The 18,155-nt window shown below is 57.2% G+C and overlaps 2 protein-coding genes across 4 annotated transcripts in view; one reads left to right on the top strand and one right to left on the bottom strand.

Annotated features, from left to right (window-relative positions):
* Positions 1-1,330: 1,330 nt before the first annotated feature.
* On the bottom strand, positions 1,331-6,880 carry ZNF574 (zinc finger protein 574). The gene is made up of 2 exons (XM_036834875.1): positions 6,742-6,880; positions 1,331-4,305 (listed from the first exon to the last, which is right to left on the bottom strand). The coding sequence occupies exon 2, from the start codon at positions 4,283-4,285 to the stop codon at positions 1,598-1,600; it is 2,688 nt and encodes an 895-aa protein (XP_036690770.1). The 5' UTR covers positions 4,286-4,305; positions 6,742-6,880; the 3' UTR covers positions 1,331-1,597.
* Positions 6,881-13,371: 6,491 nt separating this feature from the next.
* Positions 13,372-18,155, top strand: part of GRIK5 (glutamate ionotropic receptor kainate type subunit 5) — a 47,775-nt gene continuing 42,991 nt past the window's right edge. For 2 of the 3 annotated variants that reach the window (XM_036834990.1, XM_036834989.1), the window contains exons 1-3: positions 13,372-13,616; positions 17,122-17,250; positions 17,557-17,721. In XM_036834990.1, the coding sequence (XP_036690885.1) occupies positions 17,172-17,250; positions 17,557-17,721 (244 nt within the window). In that variant the 5' untranslated portion in view covers positions 13,372-13,616; positions 17,122-17,171. Of the gene's footprint in view, positions 13,617-17,121; positions 17,251-17,556; positions 17,722-18,155 lie in introns of those variants that run through there. The other variant, XM_036834991.1, reaches the window with a different exon arrangement.

Raw genomic sequence — 18,155 nt, 5'->3', positions numbered from 1 at the left:
TCTGGCATGCTGGGCTAAGATGGCTCAAGTCCTTTCTGCAGGGTAAGGTTACTGAAAGATTGTGCCCATGATCAACTCTGGTCAAAAACAACTGCTTAACAGATTAAGTGCTCTACTTCATTAGGAGCTGTCGAGATATCAAAAGGCTGAGTGCTTTACCTTTTTAAAAATGGAGAAGCATAAGCTCCAGTGCCCACAGAGGGCTACAGGATTGCTGAAGGGAGTCGAGAGTAATGGAGAGGCTGAGTGGGCAGTTCTCAGGCCTCCCTTTCCCCTCGTTTCAATGCAAACAGCTTCCCTTTACCTCTCATTTACTAGGGTTCCAATAAGAATTCTAACAAAAAGACTACAGTAACCTTCGGGGGTGGGGTGCTTATTTTTCTTGGAGTGTGGCTCTTAGAGACAAGACTAGCATAGGAGCCGAGCATTTCCACCAGTCACACACTCACCATCTCCTCTCTCCACCGCCCTCCCCCAAGTATGGAGAAGGCAGAAGAGTGTAGAGGAATGCGTATAGGTGATTAAACCAAATCAAACTACACTGAAATTCAAGCTCTGCCCTATCTGGTTTGAATGACCTTGGGCAAGTCATTTCACCGCTTTTGACTTCAGATTCCTTTCCTACAAAACGTTCTCTTCACGGGATCAGCGTGAAGATCATTCCCCCAAATGCAGGAAAATGCTTGAGACAAATTAGGCATTCAAACATCAGTCAGCCACCCCAACCACCCCTCTCCCCACAACAAACATCTGTGGGCTGAGCCGGAGTCCAACCCCAGGTGGGTGTCAGAACACCTCCCCTTGTGAGGCTTCCTACCCCCAGAGGCTGTTACTCAGAATCTTCTCCAATCCCACAGCTGGATCTTGTCCCAGAAGCCACCTCCTCTACTGCCCTGGAGATCGTGCCTTTCCGAGACCAGCGTTTGCCTTCAGGGATGCAAGGTGAGAAAATCAGATGGCCTTGGAGGAGATGGCTCACGTCAGGCCAGAGAGAAGGGGACAGGGGTGGTGAGAACAACCTGAAGATTTTCCTAAATGTTCCTGCCACCAGCAGAAACAGCTTCAGGCTCTTCTATGGGGCTGTGGGGACCTCTAGTGGCATGAGAACCGTGCTGCCCCCATCTACTACCAGAGTGAAGTCCCTGCTCCCTGAAAGCCATGCCCAGGGACTCTAGGTCCTCCTCTTTAGTTTCCCTTTACTGAGCTCCACTACTTGCCAGGCCCTGTTCTAGGCACTGGGAATGCAGCCATGAAAAGTCAGACCCAAGAACCTGGGGCTCACAGCTCCCAAATTCCACCACCCCACACGGCCAGGCCAGACAAAAGCACATAAATGTCCCAACTCAGTCTTTATTGACCATTTCACCTTGGGGCCACCAGAGCTAACAGGTGTGTGTGTAGGGGGGGGCACCTTTATGCACGTCAAGGACCCCAGAGCACCCCCCCTCAGAAGAGAGAATAAATCCAGTTACAGAACTTACGTGGCAGTTGAAAGGGGTAGAAAAGGGGCACAGTATGTACAGAGACTTAAGGGGATGGTAGAGAAAGTTCTTCAGCAAGAGGGCATGGTGGTGCTGAAGAGGGACATGAGGCAGGGTCAGCCACTGATCTGGACCCCCTCAGCCTCAGCCAGAGGGTAGATCTCAATGGCCTCCACCAGGGGCAGAGCCTCCACTGCAGTCTCCATCACAGCCAGGCCGACGGCAGCCTCTGCCTCTGCCAGCTGCTGCCGCACAGCTGCCTGATGCTGCTGCTGGTGGGTCTTGCGGTGCTTCCACAGGTTGGAGAAGGAGCGGTAGCTCTTGCCACAATCGGGGCAGGAGTAGGGCCGCTCGCCCGTGTGAATGCGGCGATGTTCTGCCAGGCGCATCGAGATGGCAAAGGCTTTACCACACACTTCACAGGCGAACGGCCGCTCACCGGTGTGCAGGCGGCGGTGGTCCTTCAGGTGGGTACTCTGACGGAAGGCCTTGCCACAGTCTGGACACGGGTATGGCCGCTCGCCTGTGTGGATGCGCCGGTGTACCTGCAGTGATGTTTCCGTGCTGAACAGCTTCTTGCACTCGCTGCACTCCAGGCCACGGCGTCGGGCAGGGGCCGCAGGGGCCGCAGGGGCCATGCCTCCAAGGGTCGTTGGGGAGGCCACTGGTGTGCGAGCAGCCCGTGGGGCCCGAGGGGCCGGAGGCTCCTTAGCCAGGACCTCCCCAGGCCCAGCGGCTGCGTGGGCTGCCTCGTGGGCCTGCAGCCGAGCAGCTGAGCCCACTTTCTTGCCGCAGGTGCCACACTCGAAGCGCCGCGGGGCCTGGGCAGCGGCAGCTGCACAGCGGTGCTCATGCAGCCGCAGCGAGGAAGGGAAGGCAGCACCACAGGACGAGCAGCGGTGGGGCTGGCGCCCGGCATGGGCCACGAGCTGGTGAACCTCCAGCAGCCGGCGCAGCAAGAAGGAGCGGGGGCACTCACGACACTTGTAGGGGTACTCGCCCGTGTGGTGGTAGCGGTGCATGAGCAGGCGGTAGGGGCGGTGAAAGCGCACTCCGCACTCCTGGCAGCGGTAGGGGAAGTGCTGGGCATGCACCAGGCGGTGCTGCCTCAGGGTGGAGCTCTGTGTGAAGGCCTTGCCGCAGTCCCCACACCGGTAGGGCCGCTCCCCTGTGTGCGTGAGCCGGTGGCGGGCCAGGTTGGCGGGCGAGTTGAAGGGCTTGGAGCAGTCTGGGCAGGGGAAGGGCCGTTCACCTGTGTGTGTGCGCAGGTGGTTACGCACATGAGACTTCTTCTTGAACATCTTGCCGCAGATGCTACACTTATGGCGCCGTTCCAGCCGGTGCACAAAACGCTGGTGCCGTGTCAGTTGCAACGCCTTGCCAAATTCGCGGCTGCACAGGAGGCAGCGGTAGGTGCCTGGGGCAGCGGGCCCTGCTGGGCTCTCCTCAGCAGCGGGGGGCTCCGGGGCCTCTGGCTCTCCAGTCTCTGCTGGGGCCGGCTCAGGAAAGCCAATGACAGGCTCCTCTGGTGGGACTGGTGTTGTGGGCAGAGGGACACCCCCAACCCCATGGGTACGCCGGTGATAAAGGAACTTGGTGAGGTTGACAAAGGTCTTTCCACATGGACACGAATGCAGAGGATTTGGGGTGTGGGCTCGCCGGTGGGCCAGGAGGAGGGCCTCTGTGCCAAAGGCCAGGCCACAGTCCACGCACAGGAAATGAGACTCGCTGCTGTGGTCTCCGAGGTGCTGGTCCAGACTGGAAGGGCTGGGGAAGACACGACTGCACAGGGGGCACTTAAAGACACCCTCCCGGTGACTCCGCAGGTGCTGCTGTAGCTGGTGAGGTGAGAGAAAGAGCTGGTCACAGGCTGAGCAGAAGAGCTCCTGGGTGGCTGCCCCGCCTGGCTCTCCACTGTTGTTCCTCCGTGCCCTGCGCCCCCGGCGATCGCGTCCAATGGCTTCACCGTTGCGCAGCTCGTAACTGTGGTCAGAGGATGGCAGGGGGTCAGGCTGAGACACAGGCACCTCTGCAGGTGATGGGGTCAGAGTCTCCTGCTGCAAGGCAGGCTCCTCAGACTCTGGGGCGGGAGCCGGGAAGTGGGTGGCCTGATGCTCCAGAAAGTCGCCTGGCAGCTGGAAGAGCTGCGAGCACTCAGAACACTTGTAGAGGAGCAGCTCCACCTCAGTCACCACCTCGGTGGTGGCAGCGGCAGAGGGGACAGCTGCCCCTTCCCCACCCTCTTCCGCCTTGCGGTATGAGTGCTCCACAGCCACGCGGGCCTGGCCCACGGGGGACCCCAAGACAACTGGGGATCCCAGGACAACTGGAGCTGGAGGCTTGGTGGGAGTGGCCCTGAGGTGCGTCTGCCGGTGGTTCAGCCAGAGCTCCTGGCTGGCGAAGAGAGCCTTGCAATCCACACACTCATAGTGGATGGTACTGGCGCTCAGGGGGGGCGCCTTGGGTGTTGGCTCAGCTGGTGCTGCCTCCTGGGGCGCCATCATCTTCAGGTGCAGCTCCTGGTGTTCCAGGAGCTGGCTGGGTGACATCAGCAGCTGTCCACACTCCAGGCACTGGTACTGGCTCTCCTGCACTAGGGTCTGATAGAGGCCTGTGCCAGAAGCTGCCTCTGTGGCCACAGTGACTCCAGGGTCGGCCACACCCACCAGCTCAAAGTGCTGCTGGGGCACGTGGGAGTTCTGATGCATGAGCACCTCCTCCAGGGATCCATACAGCTGGTTGCACTCAGAGCAGACATAGCGGTGCTCAATGTATAGGACTGTTTCCTCTGACTCCTCAGTCATGACGGCGGCAAGACCCTGGGCTGGGAGAGGTGGGGACAAATTGTATCTAAGCCACTGCTTCCTCAGTCCTTCCTAGGGAAAATTCTTTCCCTTTATCATTCCCCTACCAAAATCCTAGATCAATTTCCCCATCTAACTTCTTGCTTCCATATTTCCACTCCCTAACAATCTTTCCTCTCCTGAACACACAAGAGCACCAAGCACAAAACCTTCCCCGCAGTCCGTTCCCAGTGAATCTGCCCAAATCTCACCTCTGAATCAGCTAGCATTAAACTCCACCTACCAGATCCTTGCAACCTGTCCAATCTCTCATTCTCATGCCTCACAGCTGGCCCAAAGCCCCAACCCATCACACAGGACCCCTCCAGTCAGATTTCCTTCCACTCTTCTTACCAACACACTACCCCATCCCTACCCCCAGCTGCCGGGGAGAGTCCTCACACAGGCCCAAACCACCCACTATTCACAGCTTCACTCCTCCTCTGCTTCCACCCCCAGGTTCTCGATCTCTTTTTACACCCCGGCCACTCAAACTGCCCCAGGGCCCTGCCACTTTCCGCACCCTCTCATGGTGCAACCCTCCTCCTTTGTACACAACCTGTCACCCACTAACTTTCTCCCTTTGGTGCCCAGGTTCCTCACATCAATAAACTTTTCTCACATTGGCCTAACCCGTCTCCACACGCAGACCTTTTCCAAACCTTAACCACTTCCCCGTGATCCCCAGATCCCCCTCTTCAAATGATTTAACTCCCTCTACAAATCAAGGCCCTCTCCCACAACCCTAAGGACCTATCCAGAACACCCAGACCCATCTTCACAAAAGCCTAATCCTTTCTTCACATTCAGACCCTTCCCACCACCCTAACTCATGTTTCCAGGGCACCCAGACACCCTTCACATTAATCACCTACCTCTTCTGTGCACTGAGACCTCATCTACAATTCTAATTCTCTCTGGGGTACCCAGACCCCCTCTTCATACTGATTTAAACCCTCCTTCTTTATAGACAACCACCCTAGACCATTCACGGATTCCCAGAACCTCTCTTCACATACTCTTCTTTACAAAAAGACCCACCCTCACCCTAACCCATTCTTGGGATACCCAGACCCCTCTTCTTTACAAAAAGACCCACCCTCACCCTAACCCATTCCAGGGACAGACCCCCCCCCCCTCACATTATTAGCCTAACCTTTTCTTCTTTGCAAAAAGACCCCTTTCCTCCCCACCCCAACCCATTCTAGGGATGCCCAGACACCATTCTTCGCATCAACCTAAGCCCCTCTTATTTGCAAAAAGACCCAACCCCCCCTAACGCATTCCAGGGATGCTCAGACCCCCCTCTTCATATCAAAATTTCTCTTTTCCACAAAAAGATCCCACATATACTCTATTCCCATCCAAAGATATACAGACTACACTTCATAATGGCTTAAACTCCTTTCCCACATACCCCTCCCACTGTCCAAATCTCATTAAGAATACCCTGAAACCCCCTCTTCGGCAGAACCCCTCCTACCACCACCCTAACCCTGACAGATAGCTAGACCCCTCTTCCTCACACCCAGGCCCCTCTGACCAGCCTACTACCCTGCGGCTACCCAGACCTCCCCGCCTTAACACACAGATCTCTCTCACCACCCTAACCCCCTCCAGGGACCCCCAATTCCTACTCTTCACCTTGACCTAATTCCTAGTACTTTTCAGAAAGACCATTTCTCCTCAAGTTATTCTAGGGACACCCAGACGCCAGTTTCACATAACATAACATAAAACATAACCCTTCTTTGCACAGAGACCCCTCTCAACCCATTCCAAGGGTACCCAACGCGCCCTCTCAACACTGTGGTTTAACTCTTCACATTAATGTAACCCCATTCTTCACACCGGGACCTCTCCCTCTCCCTCAGCTCTAAATCTCCCCTCTAGGCACATCCATTTCCTGATATCTTTTCACACCACAGACCCCTCTCATTGGCCTAACTCTCCAGGAATAACTAGACTTTCTCTTTACGTTAACCACTTCTGTTCTCACGGCCTAAACCCCTCCCTGGGCACCCTACTGCCGTCTAATCGTCCACCCTCCTTCGGTCCTGGACTGTCCCAGCGCCCAGCCCTTTGCCGCGTACTCGCAGGAGGCTTGGAGACCCTCCCGGGCGCAGCTCTAACGCCTCCCTTCCCACCCAGGTCCCTGCCAGCCCCCAGCCCGAGCCCCGTCCCACCTCACTCGCCCTTCCCAGGACTCTGGCCCCTTTCCCACCCGCCACCCCGGCCCGGCCCCCGCCCAGCCTCCCGCGCGTCCCGCGGGCCGTTGGTACCGCTCCGCCCTCACCTCCCGGCGCGCACCCCCCTCCGGCCCTCAGTGCGCAGGCGAGGTGACGAGAGGAGGCCGCGGGGGGAGGGTGGGGAGCCGGGCCGGCCGGCCGGCCCTTCACACGCCCGCCCGTACTTACCCGCCTCAGCCGTCTCGCACGCCCCGGGCCCGGGCCCGGGCCGCACCTCCCCTCGTGCGGCCACCCTAGCGCTGCACCCTCTCTAGCTCCCGCCGTCTCCTCTCGCCAGCTCCGCAACCTCGCTCTCGCCCCCAATCGCCCTCAGGAACGCCCCTCCCACCTTCCTCGTCGGCCGCCGCGCCGATGGCGAATGAGCCCAATCATCGCCCGTCTGGCCCCTGCCGTTCTGCCAATCGACGCTCACGTCTCCGAGCCCTGGGCCAATAGTGTGTGACGTTGGGATCCCCCACAGCGCCCAACCAATCCTCCAGCGCCGTTCTCTCACCGGCCGGCCCCCGGGTTGATAGTGCCCGCCCCCTTACGCCCCCTGAAGGATGTTCCTCCTCCACCTCCTCAGCGATTCCGTTTGAAGGCTCTAGAGGGGAGGACAGCGCGGTGACGTCAGACGGCGGAGGGCTGCTTCGGGCGCCATGTTGGGGGTGCCGGTCGGGAGGCGTCTCGGGGTCGAGGGGGAAAGTAGGGGAAATTGAGGCATCCGACACTCGGAGGGCGGAGGCGGGGGACTCGAGGTGCAGGAGTCCCAGAGGAAAGAAAGGAGAGAGTGAAGCACAGTCAGCGCGAAGGGGAGACGGGAAACTATAGCACTAAGTGCAGGGAGAGAGAAAAAGGGGAAATCAAGGCTCCAGACTCACTTCATTAGAAAGAAAGGAGTAGGGACTTCCCTGGTGGCGCAGTGGTTAAGAATCTGCCGGCCAATACAGGGGACACAGGTTCGAGCCCTGGACGGGGAAGGTTCCACATTGCCGCCGAGCAACTAAACCCATGCGCCACAACTACCGAGCCTGCGCTCTAGAGCCCATGAGCCACAACTGCTGAAGCCCGGGCGCCTAGAGCCTGTGCTCCACAACAAGGGAAGCCACTGCAATGAGAAGCCCGCGCACCGCCACGAAGAGTAGCCCCCGCTCTCTGCAACTAGAGAAAGCCCGGGAGCGGCAACAACAACAAAAAAACCAACACAGCCAAAAATAAATAAATTAAATAATTAAAAAAAAAATTGGAATAAAGGCAGCAAGAAGGAAGGGAAGAAAAACCGAGGGACTCTTGAGGGAGGGGGAGAAGAAATGTCGGAGGAAAAGCAAGGAGAGAAGGAATCTGAGGGAACAAGGAAAACCTGAAGGATAAGGGAGGAAATGGGAAATGGAGGGGAAAACATAAAATCGGGGACGGGCAGTTTCATTTGTTTTGTTTTCTATTCATGATTATTTAATAACTGGCTACGATATGCCAGGTCAAGGTTAATCTTCTTTGTAGGGATAGAGAAGGAACAAGAAAAGTCTGTGCCCTCGTGGAGTTTACATTTTAGTGAGGAGTGAGGGTAGACAATATCAGGTACAAAAATAAATGTAGGGGCTTCCCTGGTGGTGCAGTGGTTGAGAGTCCGCCTGCCAATGCAGGGGACACGGGTTCGAGCCCTGGCCCGGGAAGATCCCACATGCCGCGGAGCGACTGGGCCCGTGAGCCACAACTACTGAGCCTGCGCGTCTGGAGCCTGTGCTCGGCAACAAGAGAGGCCGCGATAGTGAGAGGCCCGCGCACCGCGATGAAGAGTGGCCCCCGTTCGCCGCAACTAGAGAAAGCCCTCTGACAGAAACGAAGACCCAACACAGCCATAAATAAATAAATAAAATTTAAAAATAAATAAATAAATAAACAAATAAATAAATGTAGGCAGCCAGTGACTGTTGTAAAGAAAATACAGCAGGTGGGCAGAGGGCGTGGAATGAACTTGGGTGGCAGGGAGGGCCTCTCTCTGAGGTCACTGAAAAATGGCAGGAAGGAGCTAGCCAGTAAACTACTATCCAGATGGATCATCGTTTTTCCCCAAGCTCCCCTCAACCCAGGCCCTGGTCCAAGAGAATCTCAAAGGAAACCAAGTCCAGGACAGTGTCTCTCCCGCCTTTATTACCAAGGCTTTCAGAGCCAGGACAGACAGGACAGAGGAAGTTGCAATGGGGATCTCGAGGGCCCCTTCTCTCCCTGCCATGGTACCCACAGGCTTCCTCTAGCCAAGGGCAGAGGTCTGAATCCCTGCCTTTTGGGAAACCTGGCCCCTGTCCCACCTCCCTTACTCAAGAGTCACTAAGGTCTCAGGCCAGTCCCGACCCCAGGGCTGAGCCAGTGGGTGTGACAGTGCCCAGTCCTCAGACAGCTCAGGCAGTTTCATTTGAAGAAACAGGAAATGTAGGGGGTAGATGACCTGAAGGACAACCAGGGTGAGAACCTGAAGAAAGTGACCCTGTAATGTCTGGACTATATTCTCCTTTCTTCTAGGGTGCCCTCCTTCCAGGCTGATGCCCCCAAAGCTCAGGGAAGCTGGAGTACCTATATGTTCAAGGAGCTCTGGCCATTCCTACTCAACGTCCCCTTCTGGCCCTCAGAGCCTTGCGAGCAAGTTGCCCCAGCACTGTTATGTTTCCAGTGCTACTTCCCAAGGACAGGAGCTGCAGGAGATTCACTTGTTCTAACCCCCCCCCATTTCTCAGATGAGTAAACTGAGTCTAGAGGAATTGGTCATTTACTTTCCTAAGGCCAAAAAGCTACTAGGGGACCCCAAACACTGAGTCAGACCTAGGTCTGACTCTTCAGCCACTCTTCTTGCTATGTCCTTCGATTGGATTCTAACTGGGTGTCCTAACTTTCTACTAGATTAAACTCTAACTCCAGACCCATGTAATTAAACCAGGCTGCCTGGATTGGAATCCTGGCCCTGCCACTTCTTAGCTGTTGCCTTGGGCAAGTCAACTCCTCTGTGCCTCAGTTTCCTCACTTGCAGGATAATAGCCCCTGTCTTGTGTGGTTGTGAGGCACAGAGTAAAAGCTATGTAAGAGTTAAATGCTGGAGGGGGTGTGGAGAAAAGGGAAACCTCCTACACTGTTGGTGGGAATGTAAATTGGTGTAGCCACTATGGAAAACAGTATAGAGGTTCCTCAAAAAACAAAATAGAGTTGCTTTATGATCCAGCAATCCCACTCCTGGGCATATATCCAGACAAAACTATAATTTGGAAATATACACGCACCCCTATGTTCATAGCAACACTATGTACAGTAGCCAAGACATGGGAGCAACCTAAATGTCCATCAGTAGATGAATGGATAAAGAAGATGTGGTATATATATACAATGGAATAGTACTCAGCCATAAAGAAGAATGAAATAATGCCATTTGCAGCAACACGGATGGACCTTGAGATTATCATACTAAGTGAAGTAAGTCAGAAAGAGAAAGCCAAATACCATATAATATCACTTATATGTGGAATCTAAAATACGACACAAATGAAGATACCTACGAAACAGACTCACTGATATAGACAACAGACTTCTTGTTGCCAAGGAGGTGAGGTGGGGGAGGGAAGGATTGAGAGTTTGGGATTAGCAGATGAAAACTATTATATGTATGATGGATTAAACAAAGTGCTACTATATAGCACAGGGAACTATATTCAATATCCTGTGATAAACCATAATGAAAAAGAATATATATGTATAACTGAATCACTTTGCTGTACAGCAGAAATGAACACATTGTAAATCAACTGTACTTCAGTAAGATTTTTTTAATTAAAAAAAAATTTTTAAATCTATGTAAGAGTTATTTTTATTAGGATCTCAAGGAGCCTAGTAATAATAGCTAATGTGTCTTGAGTGTGTTATGACTTCCTAAGTATTATGCTCAGTGCTTTCCATGCATCATCCAGTTTAATCCTCTCAGTAACCCTGGGAGGGAGGAACTATTGCTCTCACTTTGCAAAGAAACTGAGGCTCAGAGAAATTAAATAACTTGTCCATCATTAGGAAGAGACAGAGCCAGGATTGTAACCCAGGAGTTGACTCCAAGGTCTATACTCTTGGCTCCCAGGCTCTACTGCCTGGCAGGTGGGACGTCCAGAGTGGCATGCTAAATGGATGAATGCAAGAAGTAAAGGAAAGAAGTTGGTGGTAACCAGTGAGCTCTAAAGCTAGTAATCTGGATTTGCCCTCAGGATGAAATCACCAGGGGCAGGAACCAGAGAACCTGGAAGCTAGACTCAGCCTTTGACAGGCTCCATGCCCTGGGGCAGAGTCTCACTCCTGCCCACTGGAAAATGGAAGGGTCAGGCTTGATTTATCAGGCCCCTTTCTGCTGCGACCTTCTGCTTGTATTTCCCAATTTATCTGGATTGACTAGGTCCCTTCACTTCAGATGATACAGGAGTAAGCTGAGGCCTGCGTCAGTTTTTCTGGAGGAGGTGGCACAGGACTAGGACTTCTGGGACAGGTTCAATCTAGGATAGGCATTCTACGCTGGGGTCCCTGCATAAGCAAAGGCCTAGAGGCCAGGGCGAGTCTGGGCTTTCAGAGCGAGCTGGAGCTGAGGGTGGGTGTTGGGGGCCCCTTAAGTAGGGCGAGGAGGTGTATGTAAAGTCGGTGGTCCTTCAGGGTCAGATGTATGTATCAGAAGCATGTGGGGGATGCAGGGGGCCTCCCATGCCAGGCCGATGTGAGAGTTGCCACGTGCAGAGTGTATGCGCGCGAGGCATGCGGTCACGTGTGCTGGGGGCTGCACGTGAGTGTCTCAGTGTCTCCTCCCCATCACGAGCATTGGGGGTGGTGGTGAGTCATGGACTCAGCCTTCAGCGCCAACTGTCATGTTCCTTCCCCCAAAATTTCACCCCCCACCCAGCCGTGCACCACCCACCCCCACTCCAAGATCTGTGTCTCTGCTTCTCTCTTCCATCTCCCTGCCCCGCTCAGCTCTCTCCAAGAGGGAGGGAGTCTTCCACTTCTGCTGGCTCTGCCCTCCAGCTCCCTGCCCTTTCCCACTGCCTCTATGCTTGGGTGAATCTTCTCCCCACCCACTCAGGTCCCCAGGATTTCTTTCTGCATGATGGAGAATTCCCATACTCACCACCCATCCCTTCACCTCCATGGGGGCTATTTCTATTTCTGGGGGCTTCTCCCTTTTCTCCATGGGCCGGCTGCTCCTGCCTCAGTGGGCCTTTTGTGTCCACATTCTGCCTTTGTGGGTTTTCTGGTGTCTGTGGGCCTCCCTCCATTTCCGTGACCCTCTCCCACTTTTCTTGGCCCTCCTCCTTGTCTCTGTAATATGCGTCCTTGTTCCAGTTTCTGTGGTCCTTTCCTCCTGTCCATGGTCTTCTCCTGTCACCATGGACCACTCCCCATGCCTGAGGAGTGCTTTCTGCTCCTGTGGGCCTCTCTCCATCTTCCTGGGGGCTCTCTGAGTCCATGAGCTGCCCCCTGCCCCCATCTTCATGGGGGGCTCTCTGAGTCCATGAGCTGCCCTTGTCTCCGAGGTCCTTAGCTTGTCTCTGTGGTCTGCTCCCTGGTCTAGATGGCCCTTTCTTTGCTCTGGGCTTTTCCCTGTCCTTGTCCTTGTGGGGTTTGTGGACCTTGGTCCACCTCTGTGGCTCTTGATGGCTGTCTTGCTGTTTCTCTGCATTTTTCTTCATCTCTGTAGCCCTCTCCCCCAGCTCCATGGCCTTCTCCCCAGGTCTCCCTGCCTCTCGGCTGTGTCTCCGTGGACTCCCGTGCCCAAGGGCTGCCTGGGCAGGGCGGTGGCATGGTGTGGTGGAGGAGGTGGCCGGGGGTGGGCCCTCTGTCCAATGCAGCGCCTTCCCCTCATCAGCATTCTCCTCGTGGGGGGCCCCCCAGCTCGGACCAATACGGTCTCCCCCTCCCCCGACTCCCCTCCCTCGATCTCTCTCTCTCTCTCTCTCTGCCTGCCTGCCTGCCTCCCTTCCTCCTGCCCGCCCTCCTCCCCGTCTCCCTCCCTCCCTCCCTTCTTTCCTCCCTCCCTCATCTCTCTCCCCCCCGCCCCCCTGCGCTCCAGGACCCAGCGCGGGCGGCAGGCAGGCGGGCAGGCAGGCGGCGGCCTCGGAGGGGAGAAGGAGAAGTGGTGGCGGCGGCGGCGGCGGTGGCAGCCAGCAGCAGGAAGGCAGGCCCAGCTGGGGACCCGGAGCGGCGGCTGCTCCTCACAGGGAACCAGGGGTCCATGGCCAGGCCCTCCTGCTGAGGCCCTGCGCTGGGTGCCCCCGGGACACCCCACCCTCCTCCGCCTCCCTCTTCCACCTGCTTCTCTCCATCCTCCCCTCCCTCCTCCTCTCCATCCTCCCTATCTCTCCACCTCTCCGGCCCTCTCATCGCTCTCTGGGTCTCCCGGCACTCCGTCCTCCCCAGCCCCTCCACTCCTCCACCTCTCCCTGCCCCCAGCATGCTTTCCCGCGGGGGCTGAGGGCTTGAGGTCCCCAGGCCCTAGCCTCTTCCAGGGCAGGGCCGGGGCTCCAGGGGGGAGGGGGGAAGGGGTGGCCCCCTCCCCCCCACCAAGCCCTCCCCTCCCCCACTTCTCCCGATGGCCGGCTTCCTTGTCTCCACCCAGTCCTCGCCCCCCGTGGCCCCCCCAGGCCGGCCCGGCTAGGGGAGGGGGCGGGGGCCCTTGCCTGGGCCGGCTTCCCCCTCCCCCGGCTCTGCCTGTGCCCCCTCCCTTGCGTTTTCACCTTCCTCCCTCCTTTCCTCCCTCCTTCCCCTCCATTTGCTCCTTCCCCCTCTCCTCTCTCCCCTTCCCTCCTCCATTTTCTCCTTTCCCCTTCCTCCCCTCCCCGGCCCGCCCTCTCCTCTTCCACCTGTCCTTCCTCCCCGCGCCCCGGGAGCACCCCCATTTTGGGTTAGTTGGGGGCCACTGCCGGAGGTGGGGGAGGGGGCCCTGTGGACTGCCCTCTCCCCCCGCCCCAGCCACACCGCCCAGCGTCAGAGCGTCTCCCCCTTGTCGTTCCTCGGGCCTCGAGGGAGCCCAGCCCTCCGTCCCACCAGGATCCGTGAGTGTCTGCAGGATGGGGGTTGGGCTGGGGCCGGGCCTGGGTCCTGGAAGGCTGGGCTCACTGCGGCCTGGTGGGGGGCCCCCGCATTCCCCTGCTCCCCGGAACGGCAAATACCCTTCCCCACCAGGGGCCTGCCCTGCGCCCTCCATCTCCCAGCCTCCTTTCCCCTTGGCCTTTCCTCACCCCTTCCTCTGGGTACCCAGCTCATCTCGCCTCCCAGCCCCCAGCTGCTGGGCTCCTGAGGGGCTGGCTGGCTCTTACTTGCGGTCTCACTCCCTCTCCGGGACTCCTGGCTGGTCTCCGCCCCTGCTGGCTCCAGCCTCGGCCCGCGGTGACCGGCTCTGCTCTCTCACTCTGTTTCAGTAGCTCTTCTTTCCTCTGAACCTCATCCTCTCTGCCTGCCATGCGTCCCATCCCAGCCGGTCTCTATCTCCTGGAAATGTCTCTCCGTTTTGGAATCTCCGTTTCATGTGTCTCTTGGGCCTCTCTCTGGCTCTGTCCAACTTGTTTCTCCTTGCTGTTAGCCCAGCCCTTTCTTGGTGTGTCTCTGCTGATCTCTGTCTCCGTCTCCCTCTCCTCCCTCTGTCTCTCAAAACTCCCCTGTCTCTCCTCTCTCTTTTGGGAGGATCCCATGCCTGGTCTAGCCCTCTCTCCACTGCCCTCTGTCCCCTGTTTGCTTTGCCTGTGCCTCTGCTGCCCTGTCTGCCTCTCTAACTCTGGGCTCGGAGGCCGTCTTCCTTCTCTTACTTTTCTGCTTTCTTCCCCCGGATCCACTCCTCGTCCTGTCTCCTCCATCCCTCACTCCTTAGCCACTGCCCCCCTCCATGGTTCACTTTGTCTTTTCTATGGTGATCTCCCCCCCACCCCCATTCTCTCTTCCCACTTCTCCATTCCCCTGCCAGGCCTTTGGTTCCCATTCCTTCCCTCCCTTTGGGGCTTGCAGGCTCTGGGAATGACCGCCCCTTCCAAGGTGCTCTGAGTGATGCACCTCTGTGTGGACTTGCCTCCCTTATGTGGGCGCTTGTCCTCTCTCCTGCCTGTGCCCCTCCAGGTCACTCACTCTTCCTCCCTCAGTTTCCCTCCCTGACTCTCACTTCTCCTCTCTCCTTGTTTGGGAGTCTGTCTCTCTATCTTGTGTCTGTCCCACTTGCCCCTTCCTCTTCTCGAGAGAAACTGTGTGGCTCACATACCTTTTCTCTCTGTCTCTTTCCGACTAGCCCTCCTTCTTTTCAGAGTTTTGCAATTTCTCTTCTCCCCACGGTTCCTGTACCTGTTAGCTGTTTTGCCTCACCTCATTTGCCCTCTCCCCTTTGCGATATCTCTCACTTGCCCACTTGTCTGTCTTCCTGCCCTGGCAGGGCCCTTTCCGCTCACTCAGCTGCTGTGTTTCCATCTTTATCTGGCTTTGCCTAAGTACCTGGGCCTGTGAGGCTCGGGCCTGATTCCCTGCCCCTCCTCTCTCACGCTCTCTGTGTTGTCTCTGTCCCCTTTGGTGTCCCACTTGTAGGTGATGTCTGTGTGTCCTTCTCTCTCATTTAGCCCCAGTTACTTACTTTTGGTCTGTCTGTTTTTCTGTCTGTGCCTTCCTGTGCCTCTGTGTCCATCTGCTGCCCCCGGCCCTGTCCCTGGACTGTCTCTTTGGGCTCCCACCTGTGTCTGCCACCTGTGGGTCCCTGCCCTTCTGGCCCCTGTCTCATTCTCGGTCTTTCTATGTATCCTCTAGTCTCTGCTCCCTGATTTGCCCCCAGAAGCCCCTGGTGTCTCAGGATGACCCCCTCACTCCCGCCTCTCTCCTAGCCCCGCCGTCCACATCCCTCCCCCTGTGAATTCTCCTTCCAGCTTCTCCCTGCTTCCCTTGCTCCTCCACCCTTGACAGGCCTTCACCTTAGATGTCGATTACAGTCCACAGGCCCCAGGCTGTCCAGCAGGCCCTCCCATCCCCAGCCTTTCTTTCCCAGAGGTCCTGAGAGAGAGGGATCTGCTCGAGGTCACCTGGGAGTCGGTGGCAGAGCAGGGACTGAGGGGGGTCTCTTGTGGCCCTGGCCTAGGTTTTCTGGCTTCAAGGGACGATCTGAATTTTGCACTGTGCCTCTGTCTCCATTAGCAAGTTCCATTCTACCATCTCACCAGCTTGAGCCCTCCTTCCATGGGCATGAGTGGGGTGCAGGGAGCCCCCCCAGGCTCACCTCACAGCACTCTAGGCCTCTCAGTAACCCCCTCCCATGGAAATCCAAGTGTCCCTTCCCTTGGGGGCATGGCCCTTGGCCAGGGAGCACCATGCATCTGGCCAAACTCATCCCTGCCCAGTGGTCACCCTGCGGAAGCCCAGGGCACCTGGAGCAGTTGTGGGGAGCAGAGACTCACTGTCTGCCCCTAGTCTTCAGCTCCCTGGTGCAGGGTGTGGGGGCACAGTTTGGCACCCGCTTCTGCAGACAGTGTACCCCTTGCTTTACTCAGTCTTCCCATCCAGGTCTCTGGTGGCATCTCGAGTGGGTTTGTGTCCTCTCTCCATTGTGTCTTCCTGTTCTGTTCTGTGTCCCTCCTCTGTCTTGATTTCCCTCTCTTCTGCCTGCCTGCTCTCTTCCTCTCCCTGCCCTGCCCTTTCTCTCTCCATCTCCGTGTCTCACTGTCTTCCTCTCTCTTCCCTCTTTCTCTTTCCTAGTCCTGTCCTCATCTTCCTGTAACTCTCCTCTGTTTCTCTCCATTGCTCTCCCCATTCTCTTGTCTTCATATCATCTTTCTGTTCCCTTATATTTTGGCCTATTTTCTCTTTCTCCTTTCCTGAGTCTCTTGGTATCCCTCCCACCTCCGGCCTCTCCTCTTTCTGTCTCTCTGCTTCCCCCCTTCCCTCTCTTTACCCTTCTTTTTTCCTTTTTTCTTTTTTAGTCCCTTGGGTGCCTGGGGTCTGACCATCTGACTCCATCTGTGTGTCTCCATGTGTCTTTCTCTTCCCAAGTTTCCTAACTCCTGGATACTCTCCCCTCCAGACCCCGGATGTCCAGGCCTCTCTCCCTGTGGGATTGTGGGAACCAGGGACGTCAGGAAGGTGGCAAGTCAGGCCTGGGATGGGGTTGCCTAGCAACCACTGCATCCTCTCCAGCCGGTTTCTGTTGCCTAGTAACAGCTGTCTGCCCAGAGACAGGGGCGGAACTGGGTGGGGGGGTGGCACTTCCTGGTCTCCTCCTGGGGTGGAGATGGTTCCTGGAATTCGCTCTTACCTGAGATCCTTTTCATGCCTGCCTCCCATTTTGGTGGCTCTAGCAGTGTCTCTCCCACTCAGTGCCTGCGTGCTGTGGGCTTCTCCCTGCTAGTGCTCCTCTGAGTCTCAGCTCCCCCTACAGCGATGCCTTCAGTATCGCCAGCTCTAATGAGGGCAGGGCCCTTCAGAGCTCGGCAACAGTGTCCCAGGCTCTGTGGTCACCACCCCATCCAGCAGTCCCCAAAGGGGCTCAGAGGCCCTCGTATCAGCGATCTCCCCGTGGGCTGGGGGGTCTCCCTGCAGGTGGCGAGTGGGGGCCGCGGCAGCTGCGTCCCCATGAGGAGGGGAGGAAGATGCCGGCTGAGCTTCTGCTGCTGCTGATTGTTGCCTTCGCCAGCCCCAGCTGCCAGGTGCTCTCCTCACTGCGCATGGGTGAGGCCCTACAGCGCCCCCGCTGGCCCTGCCTCCTCACACACCCCCCCAGAGCCCTCCCTGGGGCTCTTTCCTGGGCCTGCCAGCCCCTCAGGACCCAGGGATCTGGGCCTCGGCCCAGCAGCCCCCGGCTCCTTCCTCCCCCGGACCTAGGAGTCCGGATCCCGGCTCTCTCCAACCTCAGATCCGGGAGTCTGGAGCCCTGACCCCACCTCCAGCCCTCCCTCAGAGCCAAGGAATCCAGGAGCCCAGCCCTTCCTCCCTCAGGACCCAGGAGTATGGTCCCCAACTCCCGTGTCCCCTCAGCTGCCATCCTGGACGACCAGACAGTGTGTGGCCGCGGTGAACGTCTGGCCCTGGCCCTGGCCCGGGAGCAGATCAACGGGATCATCGAGGTCCCAGCCAAGGCCCGCGTGGAAGTAGACATCTTTGAGCTGCAGCGGGACAGCCAGTACGAGACCACGGACACCAGTGAGCAGGGCCACAGGGGCCGCGGGGTGAGGCAGGGCAGGCTGGTGGCCCCCCATCTGTTCCTCGGCCCTGGCCGCCTCAGCTTGCCGTGTTCTCTTCTAGCTCCGTCTGCCCCTCCCTTCCTGTCTGCACTGCCTTCTCCTTCCCAGAGATGGTGCTGCTGGGCCTGGGGCGGTGGGGGGAGCATCAGCCCCCGTGCTGCCCTGGGGGAGCTGAGGGCCTCGTTTGAAAGATAAGCTTCACAGCTGGCTGGGGACACTTAACCCCCCAGAGCTAAGTAATGAGGGGCCCAGGCAGCGAGGCCAGGGTGCCTCAGGGGCAGGGACAGCGAAGGTCTTCTGGAGAAGACTACACTGAAGCTGAGCTCTGAAAGATGAGCAGGATATAGAGGGAGAGGTGTTGCTCAAGGTACGCCCCGTGGAACACAGCCAGCC

This window comes from Balaenoptera musculus, chromosome 19 (genome assembly GCF_009873245.2).
Source record: "Balaenoptera musculus isolate JJ_BM4_2016_0621 chromosome 19, mBalMus1.pri.v3, whole genome shotgun sequence".
NCBI lineage: Eukaryota > Metazoa > Chordata > Mammalia > Artiodactyla > Balaenopteridae > Balaenoptera > Balaenoptera musculus.
Note: the sequence above shows the minus strand (reverse complement) of the source record. Positions and strands in the feature narration are given on the sequence as shown.